Raw genomic sequence first — 18,399 nt, 5'->3', positions numbered from 1 at the left:
TTTCTTGTTTCTAACTACCTAATAATACTCCGTAGGTTTTTTTTTTAATAGGTAAGGAGAAGATTTTACCGAAGGGATAATATGCGTAGGTTAACCTGATCCAAGTTGAGGGAGGAGGAAAGAAAGGATAACAGATCTCAATCCCCAAAGAGCATCCTAATTGGTTTCATCCGATCACAATCCCAAAGTTATGAAATCCTTTAAATGGATGAATAGGCCAAGTTTTTCGAATTTATATAGCTATGTAGGTACATGCAAATCCATACCATTTTTGAGAAAAGTTTTCTACCAATTTGATTTAGGAGCATGGGGCCCATTCAAAGATAACACCTGAGCCTTGTGTTGTGTCATATCTTAGAGCTCAAACAAGAAAATGTATGAGAGCCAATTATTGCCTTAAAAATTACTATCTCCATCCCTAAGCTAAAGGCCGCATTTTACTTTGTGGTCAAATTACATGAATTTTAACCATTATTAATCATTATTATTACTGCAATAAAATAAATATGTGATACGATGTACTTCATAAGTTCGTATAAGAAAAGAAACATTTCCTCCAATATACAAAGTAATTGTTTAGAATTAAGTCGTAATAACGAAGCAATGAAGCAATGAGAGTTTCCCACCCGAGATTTAAACTTTGAGGCCATTGCAAATTGTTTCTGAAGAACTGATGAATGTAAAGTTTAATCTTGAAAGCCTATTTGATGTCCAGCAGGCTGCAGCACCAGTGCTGCTGCAAGCCAATTCAGTCCTCAATAGCACTGTTTTTAGACAATAATGGAGGTATTCGCAGTGATATACATCAAACCTCAAAGTCGAGTGTTCAAGCCTTAATACCCAAATCAGGATTAAGAGCAGAGGTTCTCCTTCACCGACCTTGTCATCCTGCTGAGCACATCAGTACTGTTATAAAAAAAAAAGAACGAATGAAAGAATTAGGGCAGCAAGATAACACGAATTAATCAAGGAAACTTTTGCTGATAATGCTCATATTTTGCCTTCCCCAACAAAGTTTATTCGAGCATGATGCTCTTTTTTATCCTGATAGCTAACCATGATGCTAAATGTTGCTAAGGAAACCTAAAAAAAGCTTTGACTGCACAAATGCAGAATTTTTGTGTGAGAGTAAAATCAAACTGACTATAGTTCCCAAAACAATGGTACATAAAACTACATCCATGTGAGTTCACCAAACTTTTGAGTCAGGAATGACTAACAGAACGTGTTTGTTAGATGTTCTCAATCACGGTACTCATCCATGAACTTCTTGTGGAATGCAGTTAAACGCTCAACAATGGCTGGAATTTTATCCTCCTGAGGAAGAATTGTGCACCTGATATGCCAAGTGCCTGGGACCTTCAAAACAAAGCACAATACAAGGTCAACCTCTCAGCCATAACCCATAAACAGAAATAAAATAAACAGGGAACAGAATTAAGCCATCTTTCAAAGAATTATCTCCAAGTTATATTTTTTTTACCACCAAGTCATTCCAATTTTCAGAAAACAACTACAATGGTTTATAATTTTATTTTTTTCAAAAGTTACCACATTGCATTTGTTATGACTTGTCTAACCTCGGCCAGATTACATGACATTGTTCGGTAATTCAAAGTTTCCAACAATAGTAGAACAAACCTTAAATGCTTGTTCATTAACTAACCTGTCCAAATCCAGATCCTGGAACAACAACAATGCCAGTCTCTTCCAGCAGGCGACGAGCATAGTATGCATCAGCGGCAATGTGCTCTGCTTCAGCTGCCTTTATCGCTTTCTCGGGAAGCTGAAGGCGAGGGAATAGGTACATGGCTCCCTCCGCTTTGTTGCACGTCACGCCTTCTAAGCTGTTGAATGCATCCTCAAGTGTCTGTTGGAAAAATAAAACTTGAGTTTATGAAAAATACAATGACCAGTATTTGTAAAAGTAAGAATCTGAATTACCTTCGCACGCCTGGCCAAGGATGAAAGGATTCCCTCTTTCTCGGCAGCATAGGCTACATAAGATTCATCTCCAACCTAGATCACATGGAATGCACATATATTAGTATATGAAAGAAAAGATGTACATCCTTGTACAAGTTACATATTGGCATGAAAAGTGTTTCTAGAAACCAAGAAGAATGCACTAAAAGATACAAGTACTAACATCAGTTTCAAAGCTAAGCATAATGTTAGCATTACAGCCCTTCAAATGTCACCAAAATAGTAGTAATTAATATATATACTAGTAGCGTAGCTTGTATATACTCCCCCCCCCCCCCCCCCCCCCCCCCCCCCCCCCCCCCCACATGAGTGGCATTTATGCCACTATTTCACCTCTCTTTAGGGAGGATTTACCCCCATTTGTCACTTGTTTGTGCCTTCTCTAGTCATTTTTACTCTTATTTTGGTTATATTTGCTTCCTTTCGTGTTTTTCTTCTTTTTTTATCTCTTCTTGTGTTTTCTAGCATTTTTGTCTTTTCTTATGTAGGTTTTTAGTGCTTTTAGAAGAAAGAAGACAAGCTATGTTAGCCAAGGAGAGGGAGAGATGGCAGCTTGGAGAGGGCGCGCAACTTTCCAGCAAGCCGCGGGCGCAGGTGTATGAGCTGCATGCGCGGAGAACTGATTTTGGAAGTTCCCATTTGAACCTGTAGATGGCTGCCCGCGCCCTGGGAGAGAGCTCTCCACTGACCACCGTGGGGGCGGCGTCTGGAGTCGCGGGCGCGGCCACTTGATGACTTGACTTCCCCTATTGTAGCGCCGCAGCCTCTCCTTAGGCCTCTCCATCAGCCACCGCGGGCGCGGCGTTCCAGGCCGCGGGTGCGATCCTTGAGGTCTCCTTTCCGTACCCTGATGAAAGAGGGCGCGATGCAGCTAGAGATGGCGTGGCTTAGTTCGTCATTTCCGGATTTCTTAAGCACTATAAATAGACTTTTTCTTGAATTTGTGAATTATCTAATGTTTCCAATTATTACTAGAACTTTGTGGTGAGAGAAACAATAGAGATTTTAGAGAGAGAAAGTGGCTTAATCATCAAGTTTCATCATTATAATCAAGATTTCTTCAAGTTTTCCTTCTATCTAATGCAAGTATTTCATGTTTTCTTCATCAATCAAGCTTCATATTAGTAATCTCTTAACTTCTTCCTTTATATTTTGTTTGATTGCTTTTGATTTTGTTGATCTTCATCTATTTCCTTGATTTTACTTGTTTGATTGATTTACTTTGATTTTGAATCGTGTTTTGTTTGGTTAAGATTGAGTTTATGCTTAGTGTAGCTTTGATGGCTAATTTCTCCTCTACCTTAGATTTCTAGCTAGGGAAGGGGGTGAAGATCATGAATAGCTTGGATAATGGTGTTGATTGATTGGATATTGCTTTGAGTTGATGATTTTGTGCTTAAATTGCTTGGAATTATTGATGTGCACCTCTAATTCCATTTACTTGATTTCTAAATTGGATGCATGGGAATGATCTAGTTTAGTGTTGATCCACTTCATCATCTTGCTTGAATAATTGCATGGGAATGAATTATTTGGGTAGAATTAATATTCCTTAGCATTTATCCATGTTAATCTTCATTGTTTCCTTGGTTGATCATGATTGGAACCCCCTCTCCATAGTGATTTGATCATATTTCTTTAATCTAGTGTTTCAACTTCATTTTAGTTCATTTAGTTTGACTTCATTTCATTTGGTTGCTTTTATTAATTGTGGTAGCTTTAATTCCTTTAGAAGAACAAAAATTCAAAATACCCCTCTTTACCTTGCAATAGATTCTTGATTTCACCTTAATCGTGCATTTCTCCCGTTTTCTTTGTGGTTCAACCCTTGCTTATCACTATCTAGGTAGTGGAAATGTAGGTATATAAATTGTATGATTTGATCTAGGATAGTAGATAGCGACCTATTATCCGGCCATCACCCCCTCCCCCTTCCACCCCACCCACACACCAAGCGAAAGGAAAATAAACACAGAGACAAGGAATGAGTATTATTAATTACCAATCGAAACCAAAAAACAAGAATAGATACAGCAAAAACAGAAGGAAAATAAATTACCTTAGGTGGGCTCATGACAAGACTGGCGAGGATCTGACCGGTAATATTTGAGCACAGATTGACTGAAGCAACTTTGTAGATTTGTTCCCTTACATCTGCACTGAAACCTGTAACTTCCATGTAACCTCCTCTTTTCCCACATTCTCCATAATAACCTAGAGCCACAATAGAAAGAGAGACAAACTAGTTTAATACAAACAGCACAATCAATCTTATCAATATTACACAACAGGCACAAGAGCAAGGCACCTTTGGAAACTGACTGAAAAGAAACCAAGGAAATATCCTTCTCCTCATGTCCCATAGAACGCGCAATCTTCTTGAATGAGTAAAATTCTTTGTCAGGAGCATACACATTTTCCTGGTAAACCTGTTTAAGACATCATAGCACAAGCAATGGCTGATTGGTTAGAAAATTAAACTCAAATGAGATTCATCTAGCATCTATCTATATAGACTAAATAGACTAAATAATGACAGATATCTATAATTAGCTATATCACCTCATCTGCCAGAAGCACAAGACCTTCTTTCTTGCAAAATTCAACAATTTGCTTCTGGTTTTCCTCAGCAAGAACCTGAAGGCAATTTTCAATATGTCACAAAGATCCAGCAATTAAGTAGTCTGTTAGTAAATGAGACTTTTAGTGTTCAGCTATTAGTGAAGAAATCAGTAAAAAAACTTGAATGTACTAGAGTTATTAGGAGTAGTTGAAATGCCAAAAGTTGTGACTCTTCATTGCATCACAATAATGTAGAAGGCATCCCTCACCCCTACGTACTCTTGTATATGTCAAAATAATATAAGAAATCTTCCTACTTTCTTTCTACATACACTGTCCAACTTTGCTCTAACAATTGGTATCAAGAGCCTTATGATCTAAAGGGCCTGAATAAAAAAATAAAAAAAAAAAAAAATAAAAAAAAAAAAAAAAACCAGAAGATTGGAAGAAGAAGAAACTGAGCAGTTGAAGTATGGCTTCAACGTCAACCTCTTCCACAACTTCTATGCCAGCACCTCCTACTTTCACAGGAGAGAGTTATGATTATTGGTGCATAAAAATGAAGCTTTTTCTAAAAGCAAGTGCTTTGTGGGAGATAGTGGAAATTGGTTTTGTACGAAAACAAGGAGTGCAGTACACAGAAGCACAATTAAAGAAGATAGTGATGATGAGATGAAGGATGCTAGAGCCTTATCTCATATCATCAATTGTGTTTCTGACACAATCTTCCCCAAGATCATGAGAGCCTCATCGGCAAAAGAAGCTTGGAGTCTTCTTAAGGAGGAGTTTCATGGCAATGAAAAAATCAGAAATATTCGACTCAATACTTTGAGGAGTCAATATGATAATATGAAGATGAAGGAGAATGAGGATATAAAAGGTTACACTTCTAGATTCATGGAAGTTGTAAACTAAATGAAGATTTATGGAGAAGAGATCTCGGATGCAAAAATAGTGCAAAAGGTCTTAGGATCTTTGGACAGAAGGTTCAACACAATGTCCACAATAATTGTTGAATCTAAGGACGTCACAAAACTCAGTGTGACGGAGCTAATGGGTTCGCTGCTTGCCCATGAGCATAAATTTGCAAAGGATGACCCCACCCTCGGAGATTGCTTTTCTATCAAAGTCTCATAAAAAATTTCCATTCAACAAAGGCAATAACCGGAAGAATCAAGGGGCCCCACGATCTGACAGAAAAGACAAGGAGCAGCCACAGTCCAAAGGGAAATTCCATCCATGTGGTATATGCAATAAGACAAATCATCTTGAAAAAGATTGCTATCATAAGGGGAAACCGAAGTGCAGCCATTGCAAAAAACTAGGCCATTTGGAGAAGGATTGTTGGCACAAACAGAAGCAACAATCGTCAAACACAAATGCTCGTGCTTCCAATGAATCAGAAGACTATTTGTTTTATGCACGTCAAGTGATGAGCGCCTGGAAAGATGGATGATTGATAGTGGGTGCACATCCCACATGACAAACAATTCAAGCTTATTTTGCAAGCTTGACTCTTCCATCAAAGTTCCAGTTCGTATGGGGAATGGTGCTGTTGTACAGTCCACTAGAAGGCACAATTGGTGTTCAAACCAAGAAAGGTGTGAAGTACATCAATGATGTCTTGTTCCAGATTTGAATGAGAGTTTGCTTAGTGTTGCTCAGATGGACAACAATGGTTATTCACTTGTCTTTGAGAATAACCATTGCACCATCATTGACTCGAATAAGAAAGAGATTGTAAAAGTTCCGATGGAAAACAAAAGCTTTCTATTGAAGTGGGATTATCCGGTAGAGAATGTGAATGCAGCAAACTCAAGCAACACATGGCTATGGCATAGGAGGTATGGACACTTTAATATGCGTGCTCTCAATGAACTTCACAAGAAAAATCTAGTGAGAGATTTTCCTGCAATTTGTGTATCTAATGATCTTTGTGAGTCTTGTCAATTTGGCAAGCAACATAGGTTGCCTTTCCCGAAGGAGATGTTCACACTGATGTTTGTGGACCTCATCGAACTTTATCTCTAGGTGAAAACAAGTATTTCATCCTTTTTATCGATGATTTCACCTGCATGACGTGGGTGTATTCATGAGAGAAAAATCTGAACTTTTCAGTGTTTTCAAAAAATTTAAAGCAATGGCAGAATCTCAAAGTGCTGTAAACTACAAAAAATCAGATCAAATTGAGGCAAGGAATATACTTTCTCTGTGAAGATGAGGGAATTGAACATCAGCTTACAGTGGGTTATACACCTCAGCAAAATGGAGTTTCTGAACGAAAGAATAGAACCGTGATGAGATGGCTCGCTGTATGTTAAGTGAGAAAAATCTGCCAAAAAAATTCTGGGGAAAAGCAGTTCGCACATCTGTTTATTTGCTTGCTTGAACAGGCTGCTCACAAAAGCGGTTCAAGGCAAAACTCCAATTGAAGCATGGAGTGGAAGAAAGCCAACAACAAAACACTTCAGAGTATTTGGATCAGTTTGCTATGCTCATATTCCATCTCAAAAGAGAAGCAAACTAGATGCAAAAGCCGAAAGAGGAATCTTCCTTGCTATGATTCATAAGCCAAAGGATATCGACTTTTCAATCTTAGCAATAAAAAGATCATGATCAGTCGAGATGTTGAATTCGATGAAGATGCAAGTTGGAATTGGGAAGAAGAGAAGGTTGAGAAGAATTTTTTTCAAGTTGACAATGGAGTGCATAATGAACCTAGAGATGAGAATATCGAAGAAGCTCCTTCCACTCCTATACAAGCTGGAAATGGTACTGGCGAAACTAGTGATGATGATAATGCCACGGGTCCTAGAGGTAAGAAGTCTCTCTCGGATTTGTACGAGGAATGTGAAAGATGTTACCTTGGTGTTTGAAGAGCCCCAGACATATGACAGGCTTTTGAAGACAAAAGGTGGCAGCAAGCAATGGAAAATGAAATCAATATGATCAAGAAAAATCAGACTTGGAAGTTGGTTGATGGACCAAGTGATCGCAAAGTGATTGGCATCAAGTGGATCTACAAAATCAAATTGAAGATGGGACCATAAGCAAGTTCAAGGCTAGATTGGTCGTCATAGGATACTCCCAACAAGCAGGAATTGATTATGGAGATACATTTGCTCCGGTGGCTTGACACAGGAGGAAACAACCTCCCAGATTTGCTATTGAAAGGCAAGAAGAAAAAGTGTGCAAGCTGAAAAAGGCTCTTTATGGGCTAAAACAAGCGCCACGAGCATGGTATAGCAAGATTGACTCATATCTACTTGCACAAGGGTTCAACAAAAGTAAAAATAAGCACACTCTCTATGTGAGAATCAAGGAGAAAATGATTTGCTCATTGTTTCACTCTATGTTGATGATCTTGTCACGGTAAACAATTCAAAGATGATCCTCTCGTTCAAGGAGGAGATGAAAAGGAAGTTTGAAATGACAGACTTAGGCTTAATGAATTATTTCCTAGGGATGGAAGTTCATCAAGCTGAAGATGGAATCTTCATCTCTCAAAGGAAATATGCAAATGATGTTCTTAAGAAATTCCATATGCGAAACTGCAAGCCACTCAGTACACCTCTTGTAGTGAATGAGAAGCTGTCCAGAGATGATGGTCAAAGGAAAGCTGACACTAGGCAGTACAGGAGCTTAGTTGGAAGTCTACTTTACCTAAGAGCCACAAGGCCAAATCTGATGTTCGCAGCAAGTTTGCTTTCAAGGTTCATGAGTGAACCAAGAGTGCTCAGTTATATAAGAGGAACTTCAGATTTTGGTGTTATGTTTAACGCAAGTGCAAACTCCAAATTGTTGGCATATTCAGACAGTGACTGGGGTGGTTCAAACGATGACATGAAATGTACTCTGGGATATGTTTTTTCACTTGGATCTGTAGTGTTTTCATGGATTTCGAAGAAGCAAGAAGTACTAGCTCAATCCACAACTGAAGCCGAGTACATTGCAGCATCGGCAACTGTTAATCAAGCTGTGTGGCTCAGGAAAATACTTGCTGACTTGAGACACAAACAGGAAGAAGCTACTGAAGTTCTAGTAGACAACAAATCAGCAATTACTATTTCAAAAAATCCAGTTTGTTTCAGCAAGACAAAGCACATGAAGATTAAGTATTATGCACTTCGAGAAGCTGAGCAAGAGAAAGAAGTGAAGCTGATTCATTGTCCTACTGAGTTCCAGCTCGCTGACATTTTGACCAAGGCTTTACAAAAAAGCAAATTTGAGTTTCTCAGACTCAAGCTTGGTATGATGGCCAAAAGTCTCAAGGAGGAGTGTTAGTAAATGAGACTTTTAGCGTTCAGCAATTAGTGAAGAAATCAGTGAATAAACTTGAATGTACTAGAGTTATTAGGAGTAGTTGAAATGCCAAAAATTCTGACTCTTCATTGCATCACAATAATGTAAAAGGCATCCCTCACCCCTATATAAAGTACTCTTGTACATATCAAAATAATATAAGAAATCTTCCTACTTTCTTTCTACATACACTGTCGAGCTTTGCTCTAACATAGTCCTCCTAAGTTTACCCACTAGAGGAAGATAAACATATGTCAATGTCAAATCTTTTAAAATAAGAATTCAATTCACCTGTCCAGTTGGGTTGCCAGGGTTTATCACAACCAAGGCTCGAACTGTTACACCTTTTGACCTGGCAGTTTCTAATTGACTCTTAAGGTTCGAAATCTCCAAACCCCATCCAGTTGCTTCATCAAGATAGTATGGAACCTGTTAATGCCGCACAAGATTACTTTCCGTGAAACAAATTCAAACAATATGACAGCTGTAAAGTTGTGAGACTGGCATATAATTGATTTTGATTATTATCATAAAAGATAGCAAAATGTAGTTAGTTATCTGAAGTTTCCAAACAGAAAAACCATTCAAAATGACTTCAGTTGCTGGATATTTCTAGCATTAAGGTAAACATACCAAAGTTCCACCATGGAGAGCTATTGAAGCAGAGTACAAAGGATATTGTGGAATGGGACAAAGAATTCCATCTTGCTCTGACCTCAGTAACAATTGCATCATCATATGTACCTATCGGGTTAAAAAAAAAAAAAAGGAATTCACCATTATATTTAATATAACATGAAGAGACAAGTCTGAGCATAGTCTATGACTCAATAAAGGCACCTTACCCCAGGGCTTGCTCCATCAGTCAAGAAAATGTCATTTGGATTGGCTGGGAAACCATCACGTGCTTCAATTCCAGCAGCAATCGTTTCACGCAATCCCTTAATACCCTATTGCATGATCGAGCCAGACAAAAATTCATTACAGAACGGTACGCAAAACATTATTCATCTATGGACTTCCAAACTGTTTTCCCCCTAAGGGCAATGAGGCACAAAAAATTCCTTGTATTGAGTTAAATTGACAATTTGTGCAAATGGAATGAGCAAAAGGAAATGCAAGTATTTTTGTAAGGAAAAAAAGCAAGACACGGATGCGCACAGGGTTACGAATCAAGAAACTACAAGCAACCAATTGGTCCATTTGATTGGGGAGAGTAATATTCTACAATTTTAGCACATTTCCCTCCATCCGTTATTCAATCCTTGCTCTCTTTGGTTTACTTTTCTTTAACTATGAACCAATAATCACCTGACTGTGACTGTATGCACCAGTTGCTCTTCCAGGGATTTGATCCAGGATCTGCCAAGCTCTCTCTATTGAGTCAGCACTGCATTAAATGAAAGGAACAAAGAAAATATAAATAATAAAGCCCCAAATTAAATTGCAATGCTCTTGTATAATTGTATTGATCAATTGAACACAACAACTCAACAAGTCTAAAGCGAGGCAGCAAAATTGAGCTTTTGGTCTGTTAATATCAGCAACTATCCATTATAGAAAAGCAAAGTTGGCTTAGGTACAATTTTTATTTAAAAAGAAAAGGAAAAAAAAGCATCAAGAGACATATGTTCCATATTATATGCCTCGACAGTTTTGAACTAGGAAAAAAAATGGACTACGAAGAAAATACCTGAAGAGTCCTTGTGTTTCACTTTTATCCAAAATGGTTGGATGATCACACAATGCTAGGACCTAATCCAAATCAAAATAAACATTAAGTATGATACTTAATACAACAGTTAGTGAAACTCCCAATCTTAAAGACTAACCTCTCGGAAAAATGTGATCGGCTGCTGCCCAAGAGATTGAGGATTTCCTATATTACAGAAAAGTATCTGCACAAATAAAAAAATGTTGAGGACTTGAGGCTATAATCTTGAGACAAGATATACATTATTGTGAGCTTCTATATGACAGAAATGTGGTATTCAAACTTTTTATCATAGAAGGTGGATTAGATAGACGAGTCAGCACAATGACATGCTTCTTAGTCATAAAAATGGTCTGCATTTCATTTAAGTGCTGATCTATAACACAGGTGGCATTGAAAAGATCGGAGGTGAAAATGATTTGCATAAGCACAACATAGCTAATAAACCCTAGTGGCAAATTTTGTTAGTCTTATATAGTTACATGCATCAGACATTTGCTGATATTAATGTTCTGTAAGTTTCGTCAAATCTTTATTTTTGAAGGAGGAGAGGGTAACATATATACCTCATCAAAAGGGAGAGTCCCAGGTTCCTTCTTCAATTGTTCATTCAATTTCTGCGAGAAGAAATATAACAGCACTATCAGAAAAGAAATTGTATTGCAGAAGACACACCGACCCGTAAAGCAGTACTCTTATTCATTTCAGTTGATCATAATCCCCCTTTTTTCAGAACAAGAGTTGTTCAAAGCTATAGAACATACATTAAGAGAATTATTGGAATCTAACATTACTAATTAACCCTCATGTTTAGAATTCAATTAGAATATCATACACAGAAGTAAATGGTCATATTTTACATTGTAACTGTAAACTGTCAATACTTTTGAAACAATAATAGTTTTGTTTATATCGACACTTCACTAATGTGAACCAGAGGGTCAGAGAGCTATACATGGCATTTGAAGCTGAAAACAAGCAAAAACAGTATAAAATCATCTTAAGTTCTTAACAAAGACAATAATCAATTCATTTCTTTTCTTACCTCCGCCTGGGTAACAATCGCTCCACGAACAGCATATCCACATTTCAAGACCTAGCAGGATCAATACATCATCATAAGTTAACAACTCAATCAATTACAATAAAGCTTTGACCAGTAATATACAGTATAGAGCAATAGATTAAAAGCAACCAAAAAAGACATTCTCCTAATGAAACAGTATACACATAACACATTTCAAGCTCATTTGTCTCAATCACCCAAACAGAACAAGGCAAAGATATTTACAATGGATTTGGAGGTGTATCATACTCTCATAAGTCTCATTACAACACAAATTCATCTTTTCCTTATAATCCTATCATACAAACAGCACAATAACAATATACTAAGTATTTAACATTGGTCCCACCATATAAAACTAATCATAGTGTGAGGATCCCTATCATTTTCCACAAATTAAATTAAACCCCAGATGGTAAAAACACAAAACCCATTACACTCATCATAGTCATCAACAATATGAAGCTAAAACAATGACAAAACATAAAACCAGATTCAAAAACAAAAAATCAGCAACACCCATTAACGCAAATGAATCAAATAACAAAACCCAGATGCCAAATCAATCAATTAAATCATCAAAATCAAAGAAGAGGGATTATAAAATCAAACCTTAGGATTAATGGTTTGAAGAGTAACTCCAGATGAAGACTCCATTGAAGAAGGATCAACAATTGTTGAAGAACTTGAAGAAGAAGAAAAGAAAGAAGACTGAGATGAAAGAAAACTGTGATTATTAGAAGAACTTAAAAAGTTTTTCCTGATGAGATGTTTTGTTCTCTCTGCTACGAATCTCCGCATTACCGCTAAATTGCCAGAAAACCGAACAAAATATTTATATTAATTTACAATTTAATTTGAGAGGAAGAAATTTGGAAACTGTGGGTTTAATTTTGCTTAGAAAAATCAGACACGAAATCTCAGAAATTTCGGGTATTGGACAAGGTGTAGCTTCCTGAGCCGCCCACAGGAAAATTCGACGCTAAAATAGAAGAATTCTGGTTGAATGTGTTTGTGTGTATTTCACTGTCATGCCGTTTCATGTGAAGAATAATTTGGAAAAGGGAAATCGAATGTGTGAAAATTGAATTTATGCTAATGTCAGTCATCTGATTTCCAATTTTTCATGGATAATGTGAGAAGAGAACAAAATTCCATAAATACGCTACATTTTAATAAAATTTCCTATGTACCGTCTACGTCAGCAAGAGTAATTATTAAAAAAATATTTGCCAAATTTAAAACAAAACCGCTAAAGGGCTTGCTTGGCATTGTGTTTTGTTTTTAGTTATCTGTTTTTTTTTAAACCAAAACCAAAAACAGGAAACAAGAAAAAGGTGTTTCCACTTTTACATTCAACTAGAATTCTTCTATTTTTCATGGATAATGTGAGAAGAGAACAAAATTCCATAAATACGCTACATTTTAATAAAATTTCCTATGTACCGTCTACGTCAGCAAGAGTAATTATTAAAAAAAATATTTGCCAAATTTAAAACAAAACCGCTAAAGGGCTTGCTTGGCATTGTGTTTTGTTTTTAGTTATCTGTTTTTTTTTTAAACCAAAACCAAAAACAGGAAACAAGAAAAAGGTGTTTCCACTTTTTTGTTGTCAGTTTTCTAAATTATTAGGATTTTAATAAGTTTGACTAATTTTTATTCATTATATGACATATATCATATGATTTTGAAAATCAAAAAACCAAAAAACAGAAAACCACAACAATGCCAAACAAACCCTAAATTAACGATTTCATATAATGTAAAACCGCTAATTGAATTAGCGGTTTTATGTACTGTAATATTGATTGGCTTGCTCAAGCAAATGAGTGGAAAAAAAAAACGCTAATTGAATTAGCGGTTGAGTTTAATGAACCGTTAATTCAATTAGCGGTTTCAAGCTTTTTATTTTTTTTAAAAAAAATCAAGTTTACAAAAAATGACGTGGCCAGTACGCCGGGAATTTTATTAAAATGTAGTGTATTTATTGAATTTTATCTTCTTCTAACATTATCTATGGAAATCTCAATTATGTCATACAAGATTTTTTTTTATGTACTGGTAAGTCGCTTTAGGTAACTTTTCTTTTTGTACAAGATATTATATATTTGTTTTATTGGGATTTTATGCTAATTTTAAATGAAAACAGTAATAAGTGGTGATTTTTTCGCTATAATTTGTGAGAAATTGCCTTATACGGAGTAATATTTTGTTTTGTAAGAAATCACCTTATAAACTTTTTTTTTTTTTTTTGAATTGAATCACCTTCTAAATACAACTACATTATTTGGTAAGTTATTGTTCTTCAAAAAAAAAAAAAAACAATAAATAAATAAATAAATAAAATTGGCAAATATAAAAAAGTTAGATCTTACATGAATTTGCATAATGTGCTTTAGGCTGCAAAGAATATGCGGAGTACATTTTAAAATAAAGGAATGCATAGTTAAACTGTGGAGGACACAATCATGTTCTATTTTCTTTAAATTTATGTTTTCCAAAAAAAAAACTTTATCAAGTATTTAGTTAAAATGTCCCCAATAGTCATTTCATTTTTTATTTTCTTCCTCTCCCACTTACAAATGGTCATTCTAAGTTAAAGAAAAAGTTAATGGTACAACAATCCAATTGATAAAATAGGGTGGTTTAGGTTAATCTTTATGTATTGTTCAAAAAAAAAAAGGAGAGGTTAGTGCTTTTATGTTAGGCTCAACCGCTCAATATAGTTTTCAAACCAAAAAAAATAATTCACGTGGCTTAATTAACAAATTTTTTAATGTAACACTTGAAATCAAGCTCGACTCGAATTTAAAATAAGGCCCTGTTCTTTAGAACTGCTCTGTTGAGTCTTGTTGTGCTCTACTTAAAAATAATAATTAATATTGAATTATTATAATAATAATAATAATTAATATTTAATAATAACAATAAATAATTCATATTTAATAATTATAATAATAATAATAATTAATATTTAATAATAATAATTATACTAATAAAATTACTAACAATAATAATGATAATAGTAATAATTATTATTATTAAAGAAAATAATAATAATAATAAAATAATAATAATAGTAGTAGTAGTAATAACAATAATAATAATAATAATAATAATAATAATAACAATAACAATAATAATAATAACAATAATAATAATAATAATAATAATAATAAAAAAATTTCCTCTCGTTTAAGGGCGATTAGGGTAGGCATTTGTGCTCGACTTCCACGTCCTTTTTCCGGCAACATCTCTGGCAAGTTGTCAAGTCATCTATAGGCGTTTTCCAGGCGATTTTAATTTGGGGCTGTTTTTGGGCGTGAATCAGGCAGTTTCCTCGGCGGTTTTCTAGGTTTCTCGGCATTTTCCAGTGAGTTAATATCCTACCAGGTCTTGTTGCGGTGTTGGGTTAGCGGTGGCTCAGTTTAGGCTGCGAATTTCCGGCGGCTTCGCAGCAGTGTTTCCTTCTCTTTTCGCCATGCGCATGGTTTCTAATTTAGGTTGCGGTGATCGTCGTTCAGTGTTGTAGTATCCAGGTCTTTTTCCGGCGGGTTTTCGCTGGTGATATCGGCATTTTGATCAGGTTACCCGGCATTCTGATCAGGTTCTTTTTTCTTACAGCAAGTAATTAGTCTTTTTCCAGTTTTTGCATGTGTTGTTGGGTGTTTGTAGTTTTGTGGTTTTGTTGAGGTTTGCGTTTCTGGTTTGTTCCGACAATTCGGGGACAGTTTTAATTTGGGGTGATTTTGGTGCAGTTTTAGAGAGAATTTGATGCTGTTTTGGGTGCAGTTTTGGTGTGGGTTTGGTGTTGTTTTGGGTGCAGTGTTGGTGTGTATTAGGTGTGTAGTTTTGGTACTTTTTGGTGAAGTTTGCATTGTGTTGTATTGCGGTTCTCTTGTGGCAAGTTGCGGTGGATGTTATGCCTCCTAGTGTTCTCTTTCATTGCCCGTTCGTGGGTCTTAATGGGTGTCAAGATGGAAGGGGTATGCTCACTAAAACTTCTTTGATCACTCATCTCCGTGACCGCCATTGTTGTGCGGATGCGCGGGATATGACCCGAAGCTCTCTTACTTCTGATTTGGCTATTTTCTTAAAGGCGGAGTCAACTTTTCGTTGTATGGGCATTTGGCTTTGTGGGGAGTGTTTCAAGACTCATACTTTTCGTACGAAGTATCGACATGGTCGTGGTTCGGATGATATTGTGGACCCACCTGATTCGGGGGATGGTGTTGTTCGGTTTGTTCTTTATGGTTTTCCTAAACCACAGGGTCTTTCTTCGGAGGTACCTGATTTGTTCCTAGTGTGCCTCGTCAGCCTCTTTTGGCGTTCGATGTTGATCTCCTGGATAGTTTGCTATCTAAGCGGTTCCGTTCGGTGAAATCTATTCCTCCTAAGTGTCGCTAGGGTTTTTCTCGGGTTCTCAAAGGAGCGCTTGATAAGGTGATTTGCAAGCCTGATGACGTCTCTTGTTGGGTTCAACTGCTTGTGTTGCCTCTCTGTGTTCTTAAAACCTTTTCTCCGAGGAGTAGTCCTAAGTGTTCTTCGGGTGTCAGGCGGCAGCGGCAAGAAGAGAGTATCACCACTGCTATTCGTTCTTGGTGTGAGCCTGGTGGTTCTGTGCATCTTGTGCAGGATACGTTGGCTGATGTGTCTCCTCCTTTGTTGGATGCTGATGATGAGCATGATTTGTCTGAGCGTAATATTAAGCAATGTAAGAGAAAGAATTGTGACGGACATTACACTACTGCGGTTAGGGTTCCTTCGTCTTATGGTCTTGCCCCTTACAATAATGCTACTCTTGCTGATTTACAAGCTAAGCACCCTTCCTTTTTGGCTCCTATCTTACCGGATATCCCCATTGATCAACCCCTTATTATTATACCTGTTGTTGCTTTGGATCAGTTTAAGCGTTTTCGCGTGGTATGTCATGCGGTAGAGACGGCTTGTGTGCTCAGCACCTTCTGGATTGCTTGAGTGGTGTTGCAATTGCTATTTCAGATGAGTTGGTGGGCTCTATTACGCAGGTGGTTAATCTCTTTCTCGTAGGGAAATGTCCTGCTGACTTGGGGGAGTATATTGCTAGTGCTCCTCTCACGTAGGGCTGGCAAAAGCTGACACGACCCGAAAATCCGACCTGAAAATAGCGGGTTTGGGTTGAGATTTTTGACCCGAAAACTTAAACGGGTCGACACAAACCCGACCTGATAATTAAATGGGTTAGGTTAAGGTTGAAATTTTCAACCCGAAAAAAAAAAAAAAAAAACCCGTATAAGTTAAACAGCTTTGATGGCCCAAGCCCAAATAAAGGTTTTATAAAATCAAAATCTAAACCCTAAAATCCTATATGTTCTTAACTCTCAGCCGTCACTCTTACTTTCCCTCTCATGTTTCATTTTTTTTTTCTCTCTCAATTTTCTTTCTCTTCAGATCTAGAGAACTCAAACAACTTGAGAGTTGAGACGTTGAGCCATTGTCCTATGTGAGTCGCACTTCTCCTTCACCGTTCAAGCGTTCAAGCTAAAAGGTAATTTACTGATTTCGATTTTCATTATCTACGATTTTGCTTTCATATATATGTTGTTGTTCTTGTTGATATGCTTAAATTATCTGTTGTTGTTGTGTTGTTGCTGATATAATTTAGATTTATGTTGTCTTGTTGTTGCTTTAGATGTTTTATAAACTGATTTAATTTAGATCTTAATATCTTAAGCATGTGTAAGCATGTTTTTGTATGTTATTCTTGTATAATTACTTCAGTAGTATTTTTGTTTTTGGCATGATTTATACTTTTATTATTGATTTAATTTAGATCTATGCATGTTTGGAAATTATCAGCATGTTATTCTAGTATTGTTACTTTAGTAAATTTTGTTTTAATAGCTTGTTATAATTTTTTTGCAGATTTCTTCTGGTGAGGAGGAGGAGATTAATTTGAACCGTTGATGAAATTCCTATTATTGCATGATGCATCCTTTAATATTATTTGAGAACTAGAATACAAATTTGTGTTTTAAAATCCTTAGTATCTTTGTAATTCATTAAGTAGAACTTCATTTGGCTTGTAATTCGATAATTAAGACTTTATTTGGCTTGTAATTCATCAAGTAGGACATCAATTGGCTTGTAATTCGTTAAGTAGGATTATTACTTTACTTTGCTAGACAATTTTATTTTGGTTGGGGTTGAAGGCTTGAAGCATTGAACATTTGAACCTGTAAACTTGTGTCTTTGAAAATATTAAGTGGTTTGAAACAAAATGTTATATGAAAAAAAATCAGGTTTTTAAGGTCAATTTCAGGTCAACCAACCTGATTTAAACCCAACCAAAAAATCAGGTCAATTTCGGGTTGACCCGATTATCAGGTTCGGGTTGGGGTTTTCAACCCGAAAACTTAAATGGATCAGGTTCAGATTGGGGGTTAGCTGACTCGAAAACCGAAAACCCGAACACGAACCCGACCTGACCTGATCCGTTTGCCACCCCTACTCTCACGCCACTTGTTAAGCCTGGTGGTGGTGGTATTTGGCCTATTGTTGTGGGTATTGTTTGGCGGCGCCTGGTTTCAAAGGTTGGGGCTGCTTTAATTGGTTCGCGTCTGGGAAGCTATTTAGGAGGTCTTCAGTTTGGTGTTGGGGTGTCGGCGGGTGGTGAGGCTATTCTTCATGTTGTTAATCGTTTGGTTGAGGCTCGTGGTGGTGATGTTAGCCTCTCTATGTTGCTGGTGGATTTCTAGAATGCCTTTAATTTGGTAGATCGTGCGGCTTT

At 36.6% G+C, this 18,399-nt stretch overlaps 1 protein-coding gene across 1 annotated transcript; it reads right to left on the bottom strand.

Annotated features, from left to right (window-relative positions):
• Positions 1–952: 952 nt before the first annotated feature.
• LOC110688024 (alanine aminotransferase 2-like) lies at positions 953–12,753 on the bottom strand. The gene is made up of 15 exons (XM_021864688.1): positions 12,243–12,753; positions 11,610–11,660; positions 11,131–11,181; positions 10,683–10,748; positions 10,544–10,605; positions 10,162–10,240; positions 9,696–9,800; positions 9,484–9,594; positions 9,142–9,279; positions 4,549–4,623; positions 4,295–4,415; positions 4,046–4,200; positions 1,945–2,019; positions 1,667–1,870; positions 953–1,359 (listed from the first exon to the last, which is right to left on the bottom strand). The coding sequence occupies exons 1-15, from the start codon at positions 12,429–12,431 to the stop codon at positions 1,243–1,245; spliced, it is 1,599 nt and encodes a 532-aa protein (XP_021720380.1). The 5' UTR covers positions 12,432–12,753; the 3' UTR covers positions 953–1,242.
• Between the last annotated feature and the right edge of the window lie 5,646 nt (positions 12,754–18,399).

This window comes from Chenopodium quinoa, unplaced genomic scaffold, assembly GCF_001683475.1.
Source record: "Chenopodium quinoa cultivar QQ74 unplaced genomic scaffold, ASM168347v1, whole genome shotgun sequence".
Classification (NCBI taxonomy): Eukaryota; Viridiplantae; Streptophyta; class Magnoliopsida; order Caryophyllales; family Amaranthaceae; genus Chenopodium; species Chenopodium quinoa.
Note: the sequence above shows the minus strand (reverse complement) of the source record. Positions and strands in the feature narration are given on the sequence as shown.